Here is a 15,175-nt window from a genome sequence, read left to right on the forward strand (position 1 = left end):
GGACAACCTGCTCCAGTGTCAGGCCCTAGGGGCCACCCGAGGCTGGCGGGAGTGTGTGCATCCCAAGCCATGCTGTGTGCTCTCCCGCTGCTCCCGGCTGGGCTCACGAAGTGTGCAGAGTCCCTTCCCCAGTGCCGCTAGGAAACAGAAATCATGCTGCTCTTTTCAAAGCCACTTCTGCTCCTTCATGGCACCCTTCTTCCTGTCCTCCGTCCTTCTGTGGGGCTGGGGTGACATGTCAGAGTCGTGTGTGGGAGGGCAGGGCCATGGACATGTGAGGACAGGGGAACCCCTCCTGAGAATCAGTCCTTCCCCTCTTCCTCTGCCCCATCTCCGGCTTCTTAGCCATCCGACCTGCATAACCACCTACTGCAAACCCTGCTCCTCTTCCAGTGGGTCCCTCAGGTCGTCCTTGTCAACTGGATACTGAGTGGGTTCTAGGGGTCACTGAGGCTTCCGGGTTTCTGAGGGTGGAGCTGCGGCATCCTCTCGGCCTCATACAATGCCTGGTAAGAAGTCCAGACCATGAACCACGAATGAATGTGTTCTGCTGTGAATTTAAACAGAGAGGCTCCGAATCAGGATTCCAGATTACGACACACTGGTGACTGGGAAATCTTGCTGGATGTGCTCTGAGAGGGGTGATGGGGCACAGGTGTCAGGACTTGTTCTCCACCTCCTTCCCGCCTCAGGGTTAGGCCATGAGATGCACGTGCACACACTCCAGTTTCGGTTCTAGACTCAGTTGACTTTCAGATTCTTTACATGAATTTCCTGTGTGTGACCTTGGGCCAGTCACTTGGCTTCTCTTCTTTCCAGTATCTCAACAAAGTAAGGTTTTGGTAGTACTGCTGACTCACAGAAGTGTGGGGCCTTCAAAATAATGTGTGGAAAATGCTTGGAACAGGGTAGGTGAACAAGAATATCTGCAAATGCCCATGCTTACCTAAGGTTACACACACCCTCCACCTCAGGCTGTTTGTTCTAGATAAAGTTTCTCAAAGTCAAGTACTCTCCGTACTGGTTCATATATCAATCACTCCCAGTGCTGCATGGACCCTGCTGGATATGAGGAATAGCAAACTCAAGCTCCTGGCTGATCCTTAAACCTCAAGGCAGACTACATGTTCACAAGCAGTAAGGTTGGAACCAGGAAACAGGTAACAACTGGTCCTTGGAGCCCGAAACTGAAACACCTGACCTGTTGGCAGTGGAGGTGGATCAGTGAGCCTGTGTGAACTCTGAGGCACTGATCTTCAAAGAACAGAGCACCAACAGGGAGTAGAGGAAGGTCAACTGTGGTACAGTGCAGAATCCTCAAAGTGATTCCTGGAGGGCGCTGGGGCTCAGCCTTCCCACTGCCATGGACTTGGCAGGAGGGTGCCAGGTGAGCCTGCCGGGAAGCTGAAACCTCCATGCCTGTCAGAAGCCTTTGGGCAGCAGGAAACAGCACTTTGGGGAGGGACAGGAATATCCTTTTGGATCCAGCAGGGAGGGAATCAGAAGGGTCTGACGCCAGGGGATGTAGGGGCTGTTAGCGGGTTTGGGGCAGGGACACACACAGGTACAGTTCCACAGTGAAGCTCAGGCCCCCATAAGACTCCTCACAGCATGGCTCTAAGGCAGCCCCCATGCCCAAGTGTCACAGACATGGGTAGGGACTGAGGAAACGAGCATGGCAGAGCTGGTCATGCTGTCACTCTAATCTCCCATCAGTGCTGCTTACACAAAGCCTCCAGTCATACCGGGAGTTTCCCCAGCAGGAGGGTGGAAAAGGAAACCCAAGCATTTTGGGGTGAAGCTAGGTCTCAGAGCAGGGGTGCCCTCTCAGGAAGGTCTGTGCTTCCTGCTCAGCTGCCTGAGGTTTCACGGAGCTGCAGTGCTGCTGACAGATTTTACACCTTGCTGCCCTGTCACACTGCACTGACCCAAGTGACCCCTCTGAGGAGGCCAGGACGGCTGGCTTACAGCCCATGACACTGCTTGAGAGCGATCCCCTCCCTGGGGTGTCCCTCACAACTGCTCCCCTCCACGTGGAGCGGAAGTGTGTCTGCGGGGCTGGCTAATGAGAGTGGGTGCGTCAGGAGGAGGCAGCCAGTGTTGGACGGGTCGGGTTCCCTGCGCACTTTACTCAGGAGGAAGGCAGTTCAGGACCAGCAGCTTCCCATCTAGGTCATGGTACAGCGGTAAAAAGTGCACATTTATAGTCCCACATTATTTCAGTCTCAACCTTCCATCCAACAGTACTTTCAGTCTTTTTCAAACTGTGTTTTGTAAACAGTGAAATACAAAACCACAATAAGTACGACTACTCTGAAATCCATATTTTAGTTTATTAGCTGTTTTAGTAAAGTAAAACTCTGCTTACACAATGACAGACGTGGGAGGAGACGCCCCTTCCCAGGGAAGAGATCACAGCAAGCGAGGTAAGCTGAGCACACAGGGCCAGGCTGACTCCACTGAGATCCCAGCCGAAACACAAGTGGGTGAGGCGGCTGGCTCGTAAGCACTGCTGACCTGAGGCCTCCTCTCACAGAGTACACTGGGTCGGCTATTCCCAGGCTTCGCAGGGGATTCCTCTGCTGTGATGAGCTTTACTCCAGCACCTCCTGCCCTTTTGGAGCCCTCTTCATTCTGGAGTAGGGGCTTATGGTATCATCCATCACAAAGTCGTACAGCACCTTCACCCAGGAATTGTAGTGGGGCAGGTTGTCATAGTATTCCGCTGCTATCTTCCTCACCTGCACAGGAATCGACACAGCAGGGTGAGCACTGAGGGACAGTGAGGCCGGCAAAGGTGACAGGTGAGGGATCCACACAAACAGGGAGAAGCCAGCACCAAACCTCAGAGGACAATGCCTCTGCTCACAGCCCTCCTGAGTCTCCCCAAAGGAAGACCTGCAGACCCGCACACACACAACAAGCCTGCCCTTATGTAATCCACACCGCTTGGGGCAAAGCCAGCAGCAGTCAGCGCATCTTCCCAGCTCCAGCAGGACACCAGCCTTGCACAAGCACAGGTTCAGCAAGTGCTGACTCCTGAGTGCTAGACACTGAAGGGACATTAGCAGTCACAGAGCAGAGGAAGTTGGTGATCTGTGCATGTGTTATGGGGATACACCGAAAACTAATAAGCTCCTCCATGTCAGGAGTTCCAAATTCAGGGAAACGTTTAAGCACATGTCTGTTTGATTCAAACAGTGACATAAATCTCTGGATGTCTGTGTACCCTGCGATGTCATCAACAAATGGAAATACAGGCATTTATAAAAGCTGCTTTGGGAAACCAGGGACACAGCTCAGCAGCACAGCGCCTGCCTGGCAAGCACAAGGTCCTGAGTTTGATCCATGGTAAAACAAACAAACAAACAAATAACAAAGAAAAGCTGTTTATGGACTGCAAAGCTCAGTAAAAATACATAAAACCAGGGGCTGGGGCCTCAGCTCAGTGGCACAAGTGCTTGCATGGTGAGTACAAGGTTGTGATTTTGATACCCAGCACTCAAAAAAATAAAAAACCAAAACCATAAAATTTCACCAGAGATGTAGTTCACAGTAGAGCACGTGACTACCATGCGCAAGGCCTCGGGTTCAAGTCCGTGCGAAGCCGCTCACAGTGGAGTGCACCTGCAATCCCAGTGCTCAGGTGGCTGAGACCAAGAGCATGAGAAGAGCCTGAGTGAAACAGCAGGACACCATCTGAGACACAGAAACCAAAGCCCTGCAGTATAAACTGCACAATGACCATACTAGGTCAAAACCTTGCTACTGGTGCAAATATCCTGATGCTGACGACAGTGAGGCTGCAGAGCTCTGCATGTACTAAAAGCACCCAAGGGAGCACGTTACATGAGGAACCTGCAGATGAGTCACCTTTCACAGCGCTGTGCAAAGCACACTTCACTGCTGCATCCCTGTTCATCATGCAATAGCATAGCAGGAAACATGCGCTAAGTACAGCAGTTACTGAGAAAAGGGACCAAGATTCTCTTCAGCACGTATCACAGAGAGCAGGCGAGTCAAGCTGTGGGCCGTCGGGCTGTGAGCCCACTTGGTACTTTTTTTTTTTTTTTGTCTTTTTCGTTTCTATCAGTACCAGGGATTGAACTCACAACTGCACACTTGCAAGGCGGGTGCTTATGCTGCTGAGTTAAATGCCCAGCCCCAGTGAGCCCACTTGGCTGAGGAGCCGGCTGCGCGGGCACTTGTCACTGGTGCAGGGAAAACTCTCTGTGGAAAGGGTGACTGCTTTTCCTTTAAACCACTTCCCTCCTCACCAGATCCGCTCCCCAGGCTGATGCTGAGGCTCTGTGGGGCTGCACAGGGCACAGTGAGCCGTGAGGCAGGGGCTCTGCGATACTACACTGCCACTCCCCATTGTCGCCAGTGTCCTGTGCTGTTCGTTCCCAGGTTTCATTCTTTTTTTTTTTTTTTTTTGTCTTTTTTGAGACGGGGTCTCACTATGCCATTCGGGCAGGCCTTGAGTTCACTTTGTAGCCTAGGCTGGTGTCAATCTCCCAACGATCCTCCGACCTAAGCCTCCCGAGTGCTGAGATTACAGGCGTGAGCCACCATGCCCAGCACCAGGTTTCATTCTGAAGAGTAAAACCCACTGGAAAGGTGAAAGAGGAGTGAAATGAGCCTCATGCCCTTGACCTGTTTCACCAAGGATGAATCCATCCAGGTTCCTTCACAGTGCTCAGTGCTGCATGACAACCACACGCTGTTCCTTGTGAAGGAGTGTTCTGAAGGTGAGTTGCAGATGTTACCTGACAACCACTCCCACTTCAGGTATTTCACTCTTAAATATTTCAACATGCAATAGCAAAGGCCACCATCCTTCAAAGCCAGTGCATTAGGATCACATTGCAGAAATGTGACAGTGACAGATTATTACTTAAGATAGAGACCAGATTCTCAATTTCCCAAGTGACTCAAGGTATTCTGTAGCTTTTTGTTTGCTACATCGGATACCAAAGCAATATTCAAATATACTAAGTTGTCATATTGTGTCAATGTTTAAAACTTCAGGCATTTATCATAGCATAAAGTCACTGGTTGAAGTTCCTTTAAATCACACCCTAAAATAAATCATGAGAACCTACTATTGTTTTTATGTACATTATTAGTCATTTTATAATTGTGGCAAGATTTTTTTTAGTTTTTGTTAAATAGGGATTGTGGGGTCTAAGCTGCCTTGAACTCAATACATAGCCCAGGTTGGTATCTGGACTTTATATCAAAACTATCACATGAATTCTAGCACATTTCTCATTTTAATACTGATGAAGGTTCTATTAAAGTGGTATGTACTTTACAGAGGGATTTAGTTTAGTATTTTTGAGTTACTTCACCAGATACCAGATTTTACACATGTTCCAACATAATCTTAAACTAACCCTAAAGTGTAAGAATCCAAGAGACAAGTGTAAGGTCGTGAGTTTGATCTCTGGTACCAGGAAAAAAAAAAAAAAAAGAATCCAAGAGAACAACCCTTTTTTAAAATTAGGATGCACATGATATTTTCCCTTATTTTTTCTTTTTCTTTTTTGGATGAACAGCTTAGATTGACAAAATATACTGGATTCCCTTTTACATTACCAAATCAATTTATATGACTATAATAAACTAGACTATGGGGCTGAGGATTTAGCTCAGCAGTATAAGCGCCTGCCTTGCAAGCAGGCAGTCGTGAGTTCAATCCCTGGTACCGATAAAAAGGAAAAGGACAAAAAAAAAAAGAAAAAAAGAAACTAGACTATGCATCAAATCCTTACTCACCAGTGGAAGGTTCTTTCCAGGAACATTGGGGAAGTCATGATGTTCATTGTGATAACCAACATTGAAGGTCAGTAAGTTCAGAGGCCCATAATATGAGTAGGTTTCATGTCCCTTTAAGAACATGTAATGTTCTGCTATAAAATGTCCAGAAATCGGGTGTAAGCCCAGACCAAGGATGGATGCTGCCAACATGTAAATTAAAGATTTAATTCCTAAAAGATAGTAAACTAAAATGTCAAAAGCAAGCTGAATCACAATATTGATGATTTCGAGATAAGAAATTGGTTTGGGATTGATGAACAGAGGTCGAAAGGCATAAAAAAGAGGCTGAAGAATAACCCATATAAGCTTTCTGAAAGTGGTACAGAAGAACCAGCCTTCAAAGTCAGTAGGAATATCCACATCAATGCCGTCAGCTCCAAGGTATCTATGATGATCCATGTGATACCTCTTAAAGGAAATTGAAATTGGAAGCCCAAAAGGAAGATTTGCAACCATTCCAAACCAGCGATTCCACATTGCCTTGTGGTGACCAAAGGTGAAGTTGTGTGCAATCTCATGAATAGCCAGAGTCATTGAGTGGTTCATGCAGCTGCCAAAGACATAGGCCCAAAACATGACCCATTTCCAGTCCAAGTCTTTCACTAAGTAAAAGGCAACCAGCTGGATGAGAACCATCAGCATGATAATCCATATCAAGTTGTGATCAGGTTTCATCAAGGATTTTATCTCTGGATACTTTGCTGTAAGAAAAACAAAATCACACAAAATCATGTATAGAGAATAGCACATAATATTTCAGCAACTACAATTAAATTGACACATTAATTAGGTTTTTCTTCTCCAAAACATATTCTATTAAAATCTTTATCAAATATTTATCCACTATAGTGAATGAATATTCTGTAGTAAAGTTATAGTACAACAATAACAATTTGAGAATTTATGCCAAAGCCTCAACATCTAGAAGGTCTACATATTTTGTATTAAAGTATATTATATGTATATATAAAAGACAGTTAAGATACTTATACTGCTGGTTTCTCTGAGTTCACTGAAGAGAAAGATTTGCACTGGTATTATTCGGACAATTGAATGCAGATGTCCTGTGCTCTGGGTGAATGATTTGGGGATGACAATGTGCAATGTATGTACCATTGTTGCCTCTGATTGATGTATTATGAAGCATAATAGAGAGTTTTTCTCGGGTAGTTCAAAATCATGAAATATATTTTCATGATTTTCTCAAACAAGCTTACTCCATGGAATTCCATATGGCATCTAGAAAGGCTGTACCCTTATATAAAAATCAACAGTACAACAGTGCCAAGGAGGGAAACAGACAGTGATCAACAACATGCAACATGCATGCTGGGTCAACAACATGCAAAAGAACATGCCTTCATTATACCACATACAAGGTCAACTGAAATGAATCACTGTTCTAACTATCAGACTAAAAAGAAAAGGCTGGACATGGTGGCATAAGACTGTAATCCCAGAACCAGGGAGTCTGAAGCAGGAGGACTGTTTGGAGTTCAAGGCTAGCCTGAACTACAAAGTGAGACCCCACCAAAAGGGAAAGTGAAGCACAAAAGAAAACACTGAAATAAATCTTGTGTTACCTAAAGCACAAATGATGGGAGACCAACAGATAAATTGTACTGCATCAGAAACTTTTCTGTTACAAATGGTATCATTAAAAAAGTGAAAGGAATCCACAGAATAGGAAATGTTTGCAAAGCAGTATCTCATGAGGCAACTGTAATCAGAATATTTAAAGCATTCTTAAAATTCTTACAACTAATAATCCCATTAAACAATGGCCAAAGGGTCTGAGTAGATATTTCACCAAAAAAAGACATGTAAATGGCTAATAAGCACACCACAGATACATAAATCTTTACTAATTTACATAAAGCACAGGTACAACTTTATGCCCACCACTATAATAACAAAAGCAGGCAATAGGGATGCAGAGCAACTGGAACCTTCCCTCACACACTGTTGGTGGGGATGCTTTCAGACATTCTGGAAGTTCCTCAAAATGTTACACCAGTGACCCACCTATTCTACTCATACCACCCATGAGAAATGAAAACATACATACATACATACATACAATATTTTGCAAATAAATATTTATAGTAGCATTATTCAAAATAGATAAAAAAGGGAAATAGCCCAAATACCAGCTGAATCAGAGTAAACTGCAGGATACCCACGCAAAGGAGTGGTACAGACACATGCTCTAACAGGAACCTTACGTAATAGTGAAAGACGCCATCACTCAAGCAGTACGATTTCATTTACATGAAATGTCCTTCACTGGCAAATTTAGAAAGACAGAAGTAGATTAGTGGTGCCTGGGAATACAGACAGGGATTAGGGAATATGGGGACTAAGGGATTCAAGTATTCTTTCCAGGATAATGAAATGTTCTGAAATTAGGTGGCAGTAATAGTTTCACCATTTAACATATTAGAAAATACAGCTATACACTTTAAATGGGTGAATATGTCAATAAGGCTGTTTAAAAAATTTTTTTGTAAAAGTACAATAGTAAAGGAAGAAATCCTCATTATTTATTCTTATTTGATTTGCTAAGAATGGTCCTGTCCCTAGGCCTCTCAGATAGATGCTTTTTTCTCCCCTAATGGCACTGGGATTTGAACCCAATGCTTCTAACACCCTAGGCAAGTGCTCTACCAGGCGCTACCTCCAGAGCCCAATATCTTTTAAACAGAATTTTGGGGAGGTGAGGAGCAGGTCCTGAAGACTGAGCCCAGGGCCCCCACACCGAGCTACATTCCCAGATCCGTTTCTAAGAGATTTTTGAGACAGGGTCTGACTAAGTTACTGAGGCTGGGCTTGAACTTCTGATCCTCTTGCCTCACCTCCCAGAGTGATGAGATAACAGCTATGTGCCACCATGTCTGGCTCCCTTTAAATAAGACTTAACATGAACTCTAAGTATAAACTTATTTTCTTTCTTTCACAGTGTTGGGAATTGAATTCAGGGCCTTCTGCATGCTACACATCATTCTACAACTAAGCATCTACCTCTCCAGAACCCAAATGTAAACCTTATACAGAGTTGGTTGTTAAACAATGGATTTTATCGTCTTTCTTTTGCCAAAAATCCTGAAATATTGTATATGTTATCACTTAAACATAAACTAATCTCTACCTATTTTTGTTAAAGGTATTCCACCTTCACCCTCTGAAACACTGAACAGTACTGTACATATCCTTATTTGAAAATGTTGTATTTGCATCAAGTACTATGTAGTTCTCTTAACGTTCCAAGTGATAAGGTTCAATAAGTTTGTAAGTCAAAGACTTGCATTAAGCATCAATTAGTCCTTTCTGCATCTTTGATTTTTCTATTAAAGTGATAGCTCAAGTTCAGTGTTTAGTTTATTCCAAAACATTGATACCAGGTTATTCTAAAGCAATGTGTAAATAAGGTACAGTCAAAATATATTCTCCTAGCTACATGGTATGTGCAAATGAATTTAAAGGTCTTGTTTTGACAGACACGGAGGGGCGATGGGGAGGGTATGCGCCACCTACAGTAGGCATGCGCACACCCTGGGGCCCTAGCGGAGGCCTGTACCCCCAAATACTCTTAAAGGGCTGCAAATTCAAGCCCATAAAATTAGCATGGCCCTGATCCAAATAAAAAATAAAAAGGGTTGAGGATGATGTAGTTCAGTGGTACAATATTTCTTGGTTCAATTCCAACTTTAAGTAAAAATGATGTATTTCAAGCACCAGGGTATGCGGCTCAGTGGTAGAGGTCTTAACTACCTGAGGAGGCCTGAGTCTGATCTCCAGGAAAACAACCCACCTCGATGTGATCTATTCATTTAGTTTGTGAAAACATGAAAGTTCTAACTTCAGCTACTTCTGCAAAATCTAGTGCTTCCGTTTTTCTTTCAGTGAGCAACGTTTTTCTTTCAGTGAGCAAAGGGACATGGTGTATATGCTGGAATTCTTCATATTCGATGCTCCAAAACCATTAGTTTTCTTGAATTTTAAGATACTGTATATTAGAACTTAAAAGTATGTTTGGGAGGCTGAACCAGTGGGTCCCCAAGTTCAAACCCAGCTTGGACAGCTTGACTGAAGTATTTAAAAAAAAAAAAAAAAAAAAAAACCTAAACAAACTAGCTCACAATCTTGGGCGCGAAGTCACCCGTTCTCATCTCAGGCTTTAAAATGCCCCACCCTGCGCAGCACGGCGGAGGTGCCTGGCGCGCGGCGACAGCGCTGCGTTGGGTCCCTGCTCTGCTCCCAGAGGGAGCCGGACTGCAGCCCAGCAGGGCCTGGCGAAGGCCGCAGATGCCCGCGGCGCTCACATCAGGCAGCCAGGACCTGGGGAGCTCAGAGCCCACCCGGCTGTGCAGCCAGGATGCGGGCCGCGCCCTGCGCCACACACTGCGCCGCAGGGTTCTCTCCGGACCGGGGCCACCCAGGACCTGCGCTACGCAGGGCCGGCAGGCTCCCCCCGAGGGCCTGGCGTGCGGCCTGAGTCCATCCCGCCCCAGCCCACTCCAGCCCGCCCCGTGCTCCCGGGGTCAGAGCGCGGCCGTAACGGGCACCGCCGGGCCGCGCAGGCCGCGCAGGCCGCGCTCCACATAACGGGCCGCGCCTCACCCAGAATCTCGCGGCGCCGCGCGGCGTGCGGCTGGTCGGTGTAGACCCACTCGAAGTCCTCCCGCGACACGTAGCTCCCCATGGCGGCGGCTGGACCGCGCTCCGGCGGCTAGGGCGGGAGCAGAGAGCGGCGGCTGAGGCTCCGGCTCGGGTCTGGGGGAGGCGCGCGCAGCGGCACCCTAGACGCGGGGGGGCGGAGCCCAGAACCGCCCGTCACGTCAGGCCACGCCCGAGCCATCGCCCCGCCCGAGCAGCGGCCCAGCCTGTGGGCGCCCCACGCGGGCTGCGACTGCGCACTCAGCCCGCCTCCCGGGTCCTGAGCCCTAGCGGCCTTGGCCCCGCCCCTTCTGGCCCCGCCCCCTGCCAGCCCCGCCCGCGGCCTCCAACGCCCTCCGACGGCCGCGGCTGCGCACTCCGGGTACCCCACCCCCGCCCTTGCGTACCGGCTCCGGTGCGGGCGACGGCGCCTCCCACGCAGCCGCCGTCTTCAGCGAGCGCCGCGGGGCGTCGGGAGTCTCCGTCACCGCCCACGGGAAAACGCGGACGGCTCGTCCCGCCGTGACCGTCCCTCCAGCGAGAGCCGCGCGCGCTCTCGCATCGGCAAGTCTGGATGGTCTCGCTTCTCTTGCGCGGCGGCGGGCGGGCGAAGCTGTGAGCACCCGAGCCTCGGAGTAGAGCTGGCGTCTGAGGTGCGGCTCGGCCCGTGGGGTGGGGTTCCGTTTCCAGCGCCAAAAGCAAAGGTACTGAGAAATAAGGAAAGAAATGTTCTCTAGGATTACAGAGACAGACACATGCACGCGCGCACACCGCCTGGAACCCCAGGCTGGCCAGGAGAGCTTGGGCGCGGAGGGTGGCTGGCACCTAGACTGGCGAGGTCCGAGTGGGGGACCCTGCACGACTCCGGGGTTCCCTAAACAAGGAGGGGGAACCATAGATTAACGGGCTGAAAAGACGAATCTAGGAGCAACCAATTGCAATGTGTTGCTCCTACATTCTGACTCAGTCTTAAAAGTTTTTAAAAATAGGTCCCTTGGGGGCTGGGGATTTAGCTCAGCGGCATGAGCGCCTGCTTTGCAAGCAGGCAGTCATGAGTTTGCTCCCCGGTACCGATAAAAGGAAAAAGACAAAAAAAAAAAAAAAAAAAAAAAAAATAGGTCCCTTAATTCAAATACCAAGTGGGTAGGCAAAAGTGCTACATTACGTGCTATGATAGATAGCTTCTTAAATGAGTTCTTACCTTTTAGATTCATGTTAGAAAACAATGTAAAGTAAGACAATCATACAAATTTATGCTATCCCACCACTAGAAATAATGCATCTGTAATCCCAGTCAAGGCCAGCCTGGACTGTGTAGATACTGTCTAAAAAAACAAACAAAAAATATATAAATAAATGAAAATTTCTTAACGAACTATTTGCCTTTCACATCTTCTTATCACTGCTTCAATGACCTAATGAAATCATACCAGTTATTCTGTAAAAACTATTCCCTTTGCTGCTCAGAGACATTAAATCTGAATAATCCTTGATGATATTAGGAAACCTCCAATGAGATCATTCAGACTTTTGCAATCAAGACATTTCCTCTCCATTTGTGTAATATTTTTATTGGCAAATCATTTTATAATTATTTTAATTTGTAATAGGATCTGCTAATCATAGTGAAAGGTACTAACCTGTGCAAAATTTTTCCACTTGAATTCATAGATGAGAAATACAAAAGCATCTTTATCCACTTCAAACCTTCACGCTGGGCGTGGTGGCTCAGGACTGTAATCCCAGCACTTGGGAGGCTGATGTGGGAGGATCCTGGGAGTTCAAGACCAGCTTGGGCTACAAAGTAAGCTCAAAGCCAGCTTGAGCTGCGTATCGAGATCCCCTCAAAAAAAGACAAAAAACAAAAACAAACCTTCATCCCAAGAATTTAATGTCTTCTATTTTTGAACATTAACACCTCCAGTTAGGAATTACTTACTAATAAACATCTCTTGTAGTGTATTACAGGATTGGAAAATTAAAACATTTAAATTTACACTTAAACCATTCACAAATTTGTAATTCTTAGCAAATTTTGGGGTGCCAGAGTACCCTTCTGGAGGTGGTTTCTAGTTTCTGTTCTAAGCAAAGAACTATTCAAGACAAGCACAAATGATAGCAAAGTTTTATTAAAGGTACGTAAAGAAAAAGGCTCTGGAGAGCGAGTTTGGGCCAGGTGAAGCAGGAAAAGAAACCCACCAAACATGATGAAGGCGGCCACCACGCGAGAGAATACAGTGACAAAAACTCGGGGTGGACAGTCCTGTTTGCATCCCCTCTCCTCAGGCTGACTTTAGGTCTGTGCTGTCCTATCAAAAATGTACTCAAATTTGTGTGAGAAGTCCACATGCAGGGCTTTGGGAACTGTGCTCATATGTCCAGAGATCTTTTGTTTTTTTTTCTTTTTTTTTTTGAAACAGGGTCTTGCTGTGCTCTTCAGGTTGGCCATGAGCTCACTTTGCAACCCAGGCTGGTCTCATATTCACAGTGATCCTTCTGCCTCTGCCTCTGGAATGCTGGGATGACAGGTGTGTGCCACCATGCCTGGCTTGTCCTGGGGTTTTGTAAGGAATAGGTCACATCTGCTTTCCCAGGGTGCTCCACCTGGCTCATTGTCCTTGGCCTTGAGGGCCTCCCTGGGTACAACCCCTTGGGGTCGGGAACAGTGCTCCTCTTCTTGCCAGTGTCTTTAGTCCCCCAGGATCTACAGTCTCTGAGTCTGTCATACACAGGCCCACAGCTGTGCTCCTGAACCATGGGGTGCTCTGCAGGGTCCTGTGGATTTGGCCTCAGGCCCAAAGCTGTAGACACTCCCCTAAAGGGTTGCTCACTGACTGCCTTAGGGGCTGGGTGCCAGTGAGGCAGGTGGTCTGGTCATCAGAGGAAGTTGGGCCATCAGGTCTCTGCCTGCCTGCCTCTCATCTGGCCTGGAATGTAGTATTGGGAGAAGAGCAGACTGAAGAAAGAGATTATATGATGGTCTAGAAATGGGGTTTGATATACTTCAGTGTCTAATGGCATTATCTGTGTAAGGTCCAACAGAGGTAAAGTTTCAGAATAAAATGAGAGGCTTTCATAAGGTTGCTGGGGCCAGATTAATGTACAGAAATATTTTGTGTTTTTACACATCAGCAACAACCAGTTAAAATTTGGAATCAGAGAGAAAGATAGCATTTATGAAGAAATAAAAATGTAGCTTGAAACAAATCTTACACAAAAATGGAGGCCTGGCAGGCCAAGCACTAACCCTGTGGGGAAGAGCTGGACAGCCTACAGGGCTCAGGTGGGAGCACAGTACTCTGCCTGTGAGCAGCACCCAGCCCTATGACAGTAACATAGATTGAAATGCATCTGAGATTAAAGAACCTGACCACGTACAGAGATGAGGGCTAAGCATCACAACCACTCCCACAGTCCAGCTAAAAGCAATGCAGTTCAAACTTCCAATGGGTTTTTGGTGGAACTTAATAAACTGATTTTAAAATTTATGTGAAAGAGTAAAAGAATGAAGAACCATCATTACCAACCCAGAGGCAGGCAAGGCAAGGGCACTTACCCTGTGGGATGCTACGCACTTTTAGGCTGCCACCTTCCCAGGCGGACAGGTGCCAAAACTTAGGGCAGCATCACCAGAGGACTTGGGGGCCTGAGGTGGGTGGAAGGGTCAGGGAGAGGCCCCCACTTGTCCCTTCCTTCCCTACTGTGGTGTTCCCGGTGAGCTGAGGGCCCGGACCTGTGCAGGGTAGGGTACTGGTGAGGACATGTCCGTCTATGTCGCTTAGCAGGAGCACATGAATCACACCCACAGAGATGCTCACTTCCCCAGCAGATCACTGCCTTCAAAACCATCGGACCTCGGGAAGGTTTTATGGATTTCCAGGAATCCCTTCTTCACACCCCTGGAAACTTTTCTGAAGGCAGAATGCAAATGGAACAGTCCAAGGAAACCTAGCCCAAGGGAGAACAGCAGGGGTCCACAGGAGCACCCCACTGGGGAGGCTCCCAACTCGGGAACAGTGTCTTCCAGAGGGAGAGTGCTGGGCTTCACATTCCCCACCTGCTGCGCTGGGCAGGGCAAAGGCCAGCAGCCAAGGCCCTGGTGACTCCTGACTCGGATGTGGAATGGAGGCCCCCTGTCCCTCGGTCCAACCTTCTGATTCCTGGACTCAGTGACAGAAGTGGCTTTACCCCCTTGCCACTCCCCCACCATTCCACTTCTGCCTTACAGGCTGCTAAACAGGGGTTGGCACCTCAGAGATTCAGAGCCAAAATAACTTTTCTCCTTTAAGTTACATATAGCAGGTATTTTGTTTCAGGAATGAAAAAATGACTAATATATGATCAAACTGTCTGTTGTTACTGTTATTGTTGTTGTCGTTGTTGAGCTACATCCCCTGTCCCTAATCCGTCCACACAAAACCAAGACATCCAAAGAAACAGGAAGTGTGACAGATACAGTGAAAGTACAGATACAGTGACAGATACAGTGAAAGAGGCCCGGACACTGCTGGGAGACGCCCTGATGCCAGACCTCATGGCATCTCTGAGCTGTGTCCTCTGACTTCTCCAAACTACATATTTAAGGCGAGGAGTCGTCCTTTGTGCCATTCATCAAGAACTAGTGAAAAGGGAACTGTCAGGATCACTATATAAAAACCAGCCCCACAGACAGGCCCACACGGTGGGGGAGATACTA

At 47.1% G+C, this 15,175-nt stretch overlaps 1 protein-coding gene and 1 long non-coding RNA gene across 4 annotated transcripts; one reads left to right on the top strand and one right to left on the bottom strand.

The window, feature by feature from the left end:
• Positions 1-2,314: 2,314 nt before the first annotated feature.
• On the bottom strand, positions 2,315-10,636 carry LOC100717671 (sphingolipid delta(4)-desaturase DES1). Of its 2 annotated transcripts, XM_005005583.3 has the most exons (4): positions 10,444-10,586; positions 8,049-8,109; positions 5,782-6,524; positions 2,315-2,741 (listed from the first exon to the last, which is right to left on the bottom strand). In XM_005005583.3, exons 3-4 carry the CDS (start codon positions 6,496-6,498, stop codon positions 2,595-2,597), a joined length of 864 nt encoding a protein of 287 aa, XP_005005640.1. In that variant the 5' UTR covers positions 6,499-6,524; positions 8,049-8,109; positions 10,444-10,586; the 3' UTR covers positions 2,315-2,594. The 2 variants fall into 2 exon arrangements, with proteins under 2 accessions (XP_005005640.1, XP_003474280.1); XM_003474232.5 differs by lacking the exon at positions 8,049-8,109 and having other exon boundaries at positions 10,444-10,636.
• Positions 10,637-10,847: 211 nt separating this feature from the next.
• On the top strand, positions 10,848-14,830 carry LOC106028594 (uncharacterized). Of its 2 annotated transcripts, XR_010043254.1 has the most exons (4): positions 10,848-11,183; positions 12,151-12,283; positions 12,900-13,007; positions 14,262-14,830. It is a non-coding gene; the product is annotated as an uncharacterized LOC106028594 (long non-coding RNA). The 2 variants fall into 2 exon arrangements; XR_001202220.2 differs by lacking the exon at positions 12,151-12,283 and having other exon boundaries at positions 10,851-11,183.
• Positions 14,831-15,175: the final 345 nt, after the last annotated feature.

The sequence above is a fragment of the Cavia porcellus genome, unplaced genomic scaffold (genome assembly GCF_034190915.1).
Source record: "Cavia porcellus strain 051 isolate PalLab524CR breed Dunkin Hartley unplaced genomic scaffold, mCavPor4.1 scaffold_26, whole genome shotgun sequence".
Taxonomy (NCBI): Eukaryota; Metazoa; Chordata; class Mammalia; order Rodentia; family Caviidae; genus Cavia; species Cavia porcellus.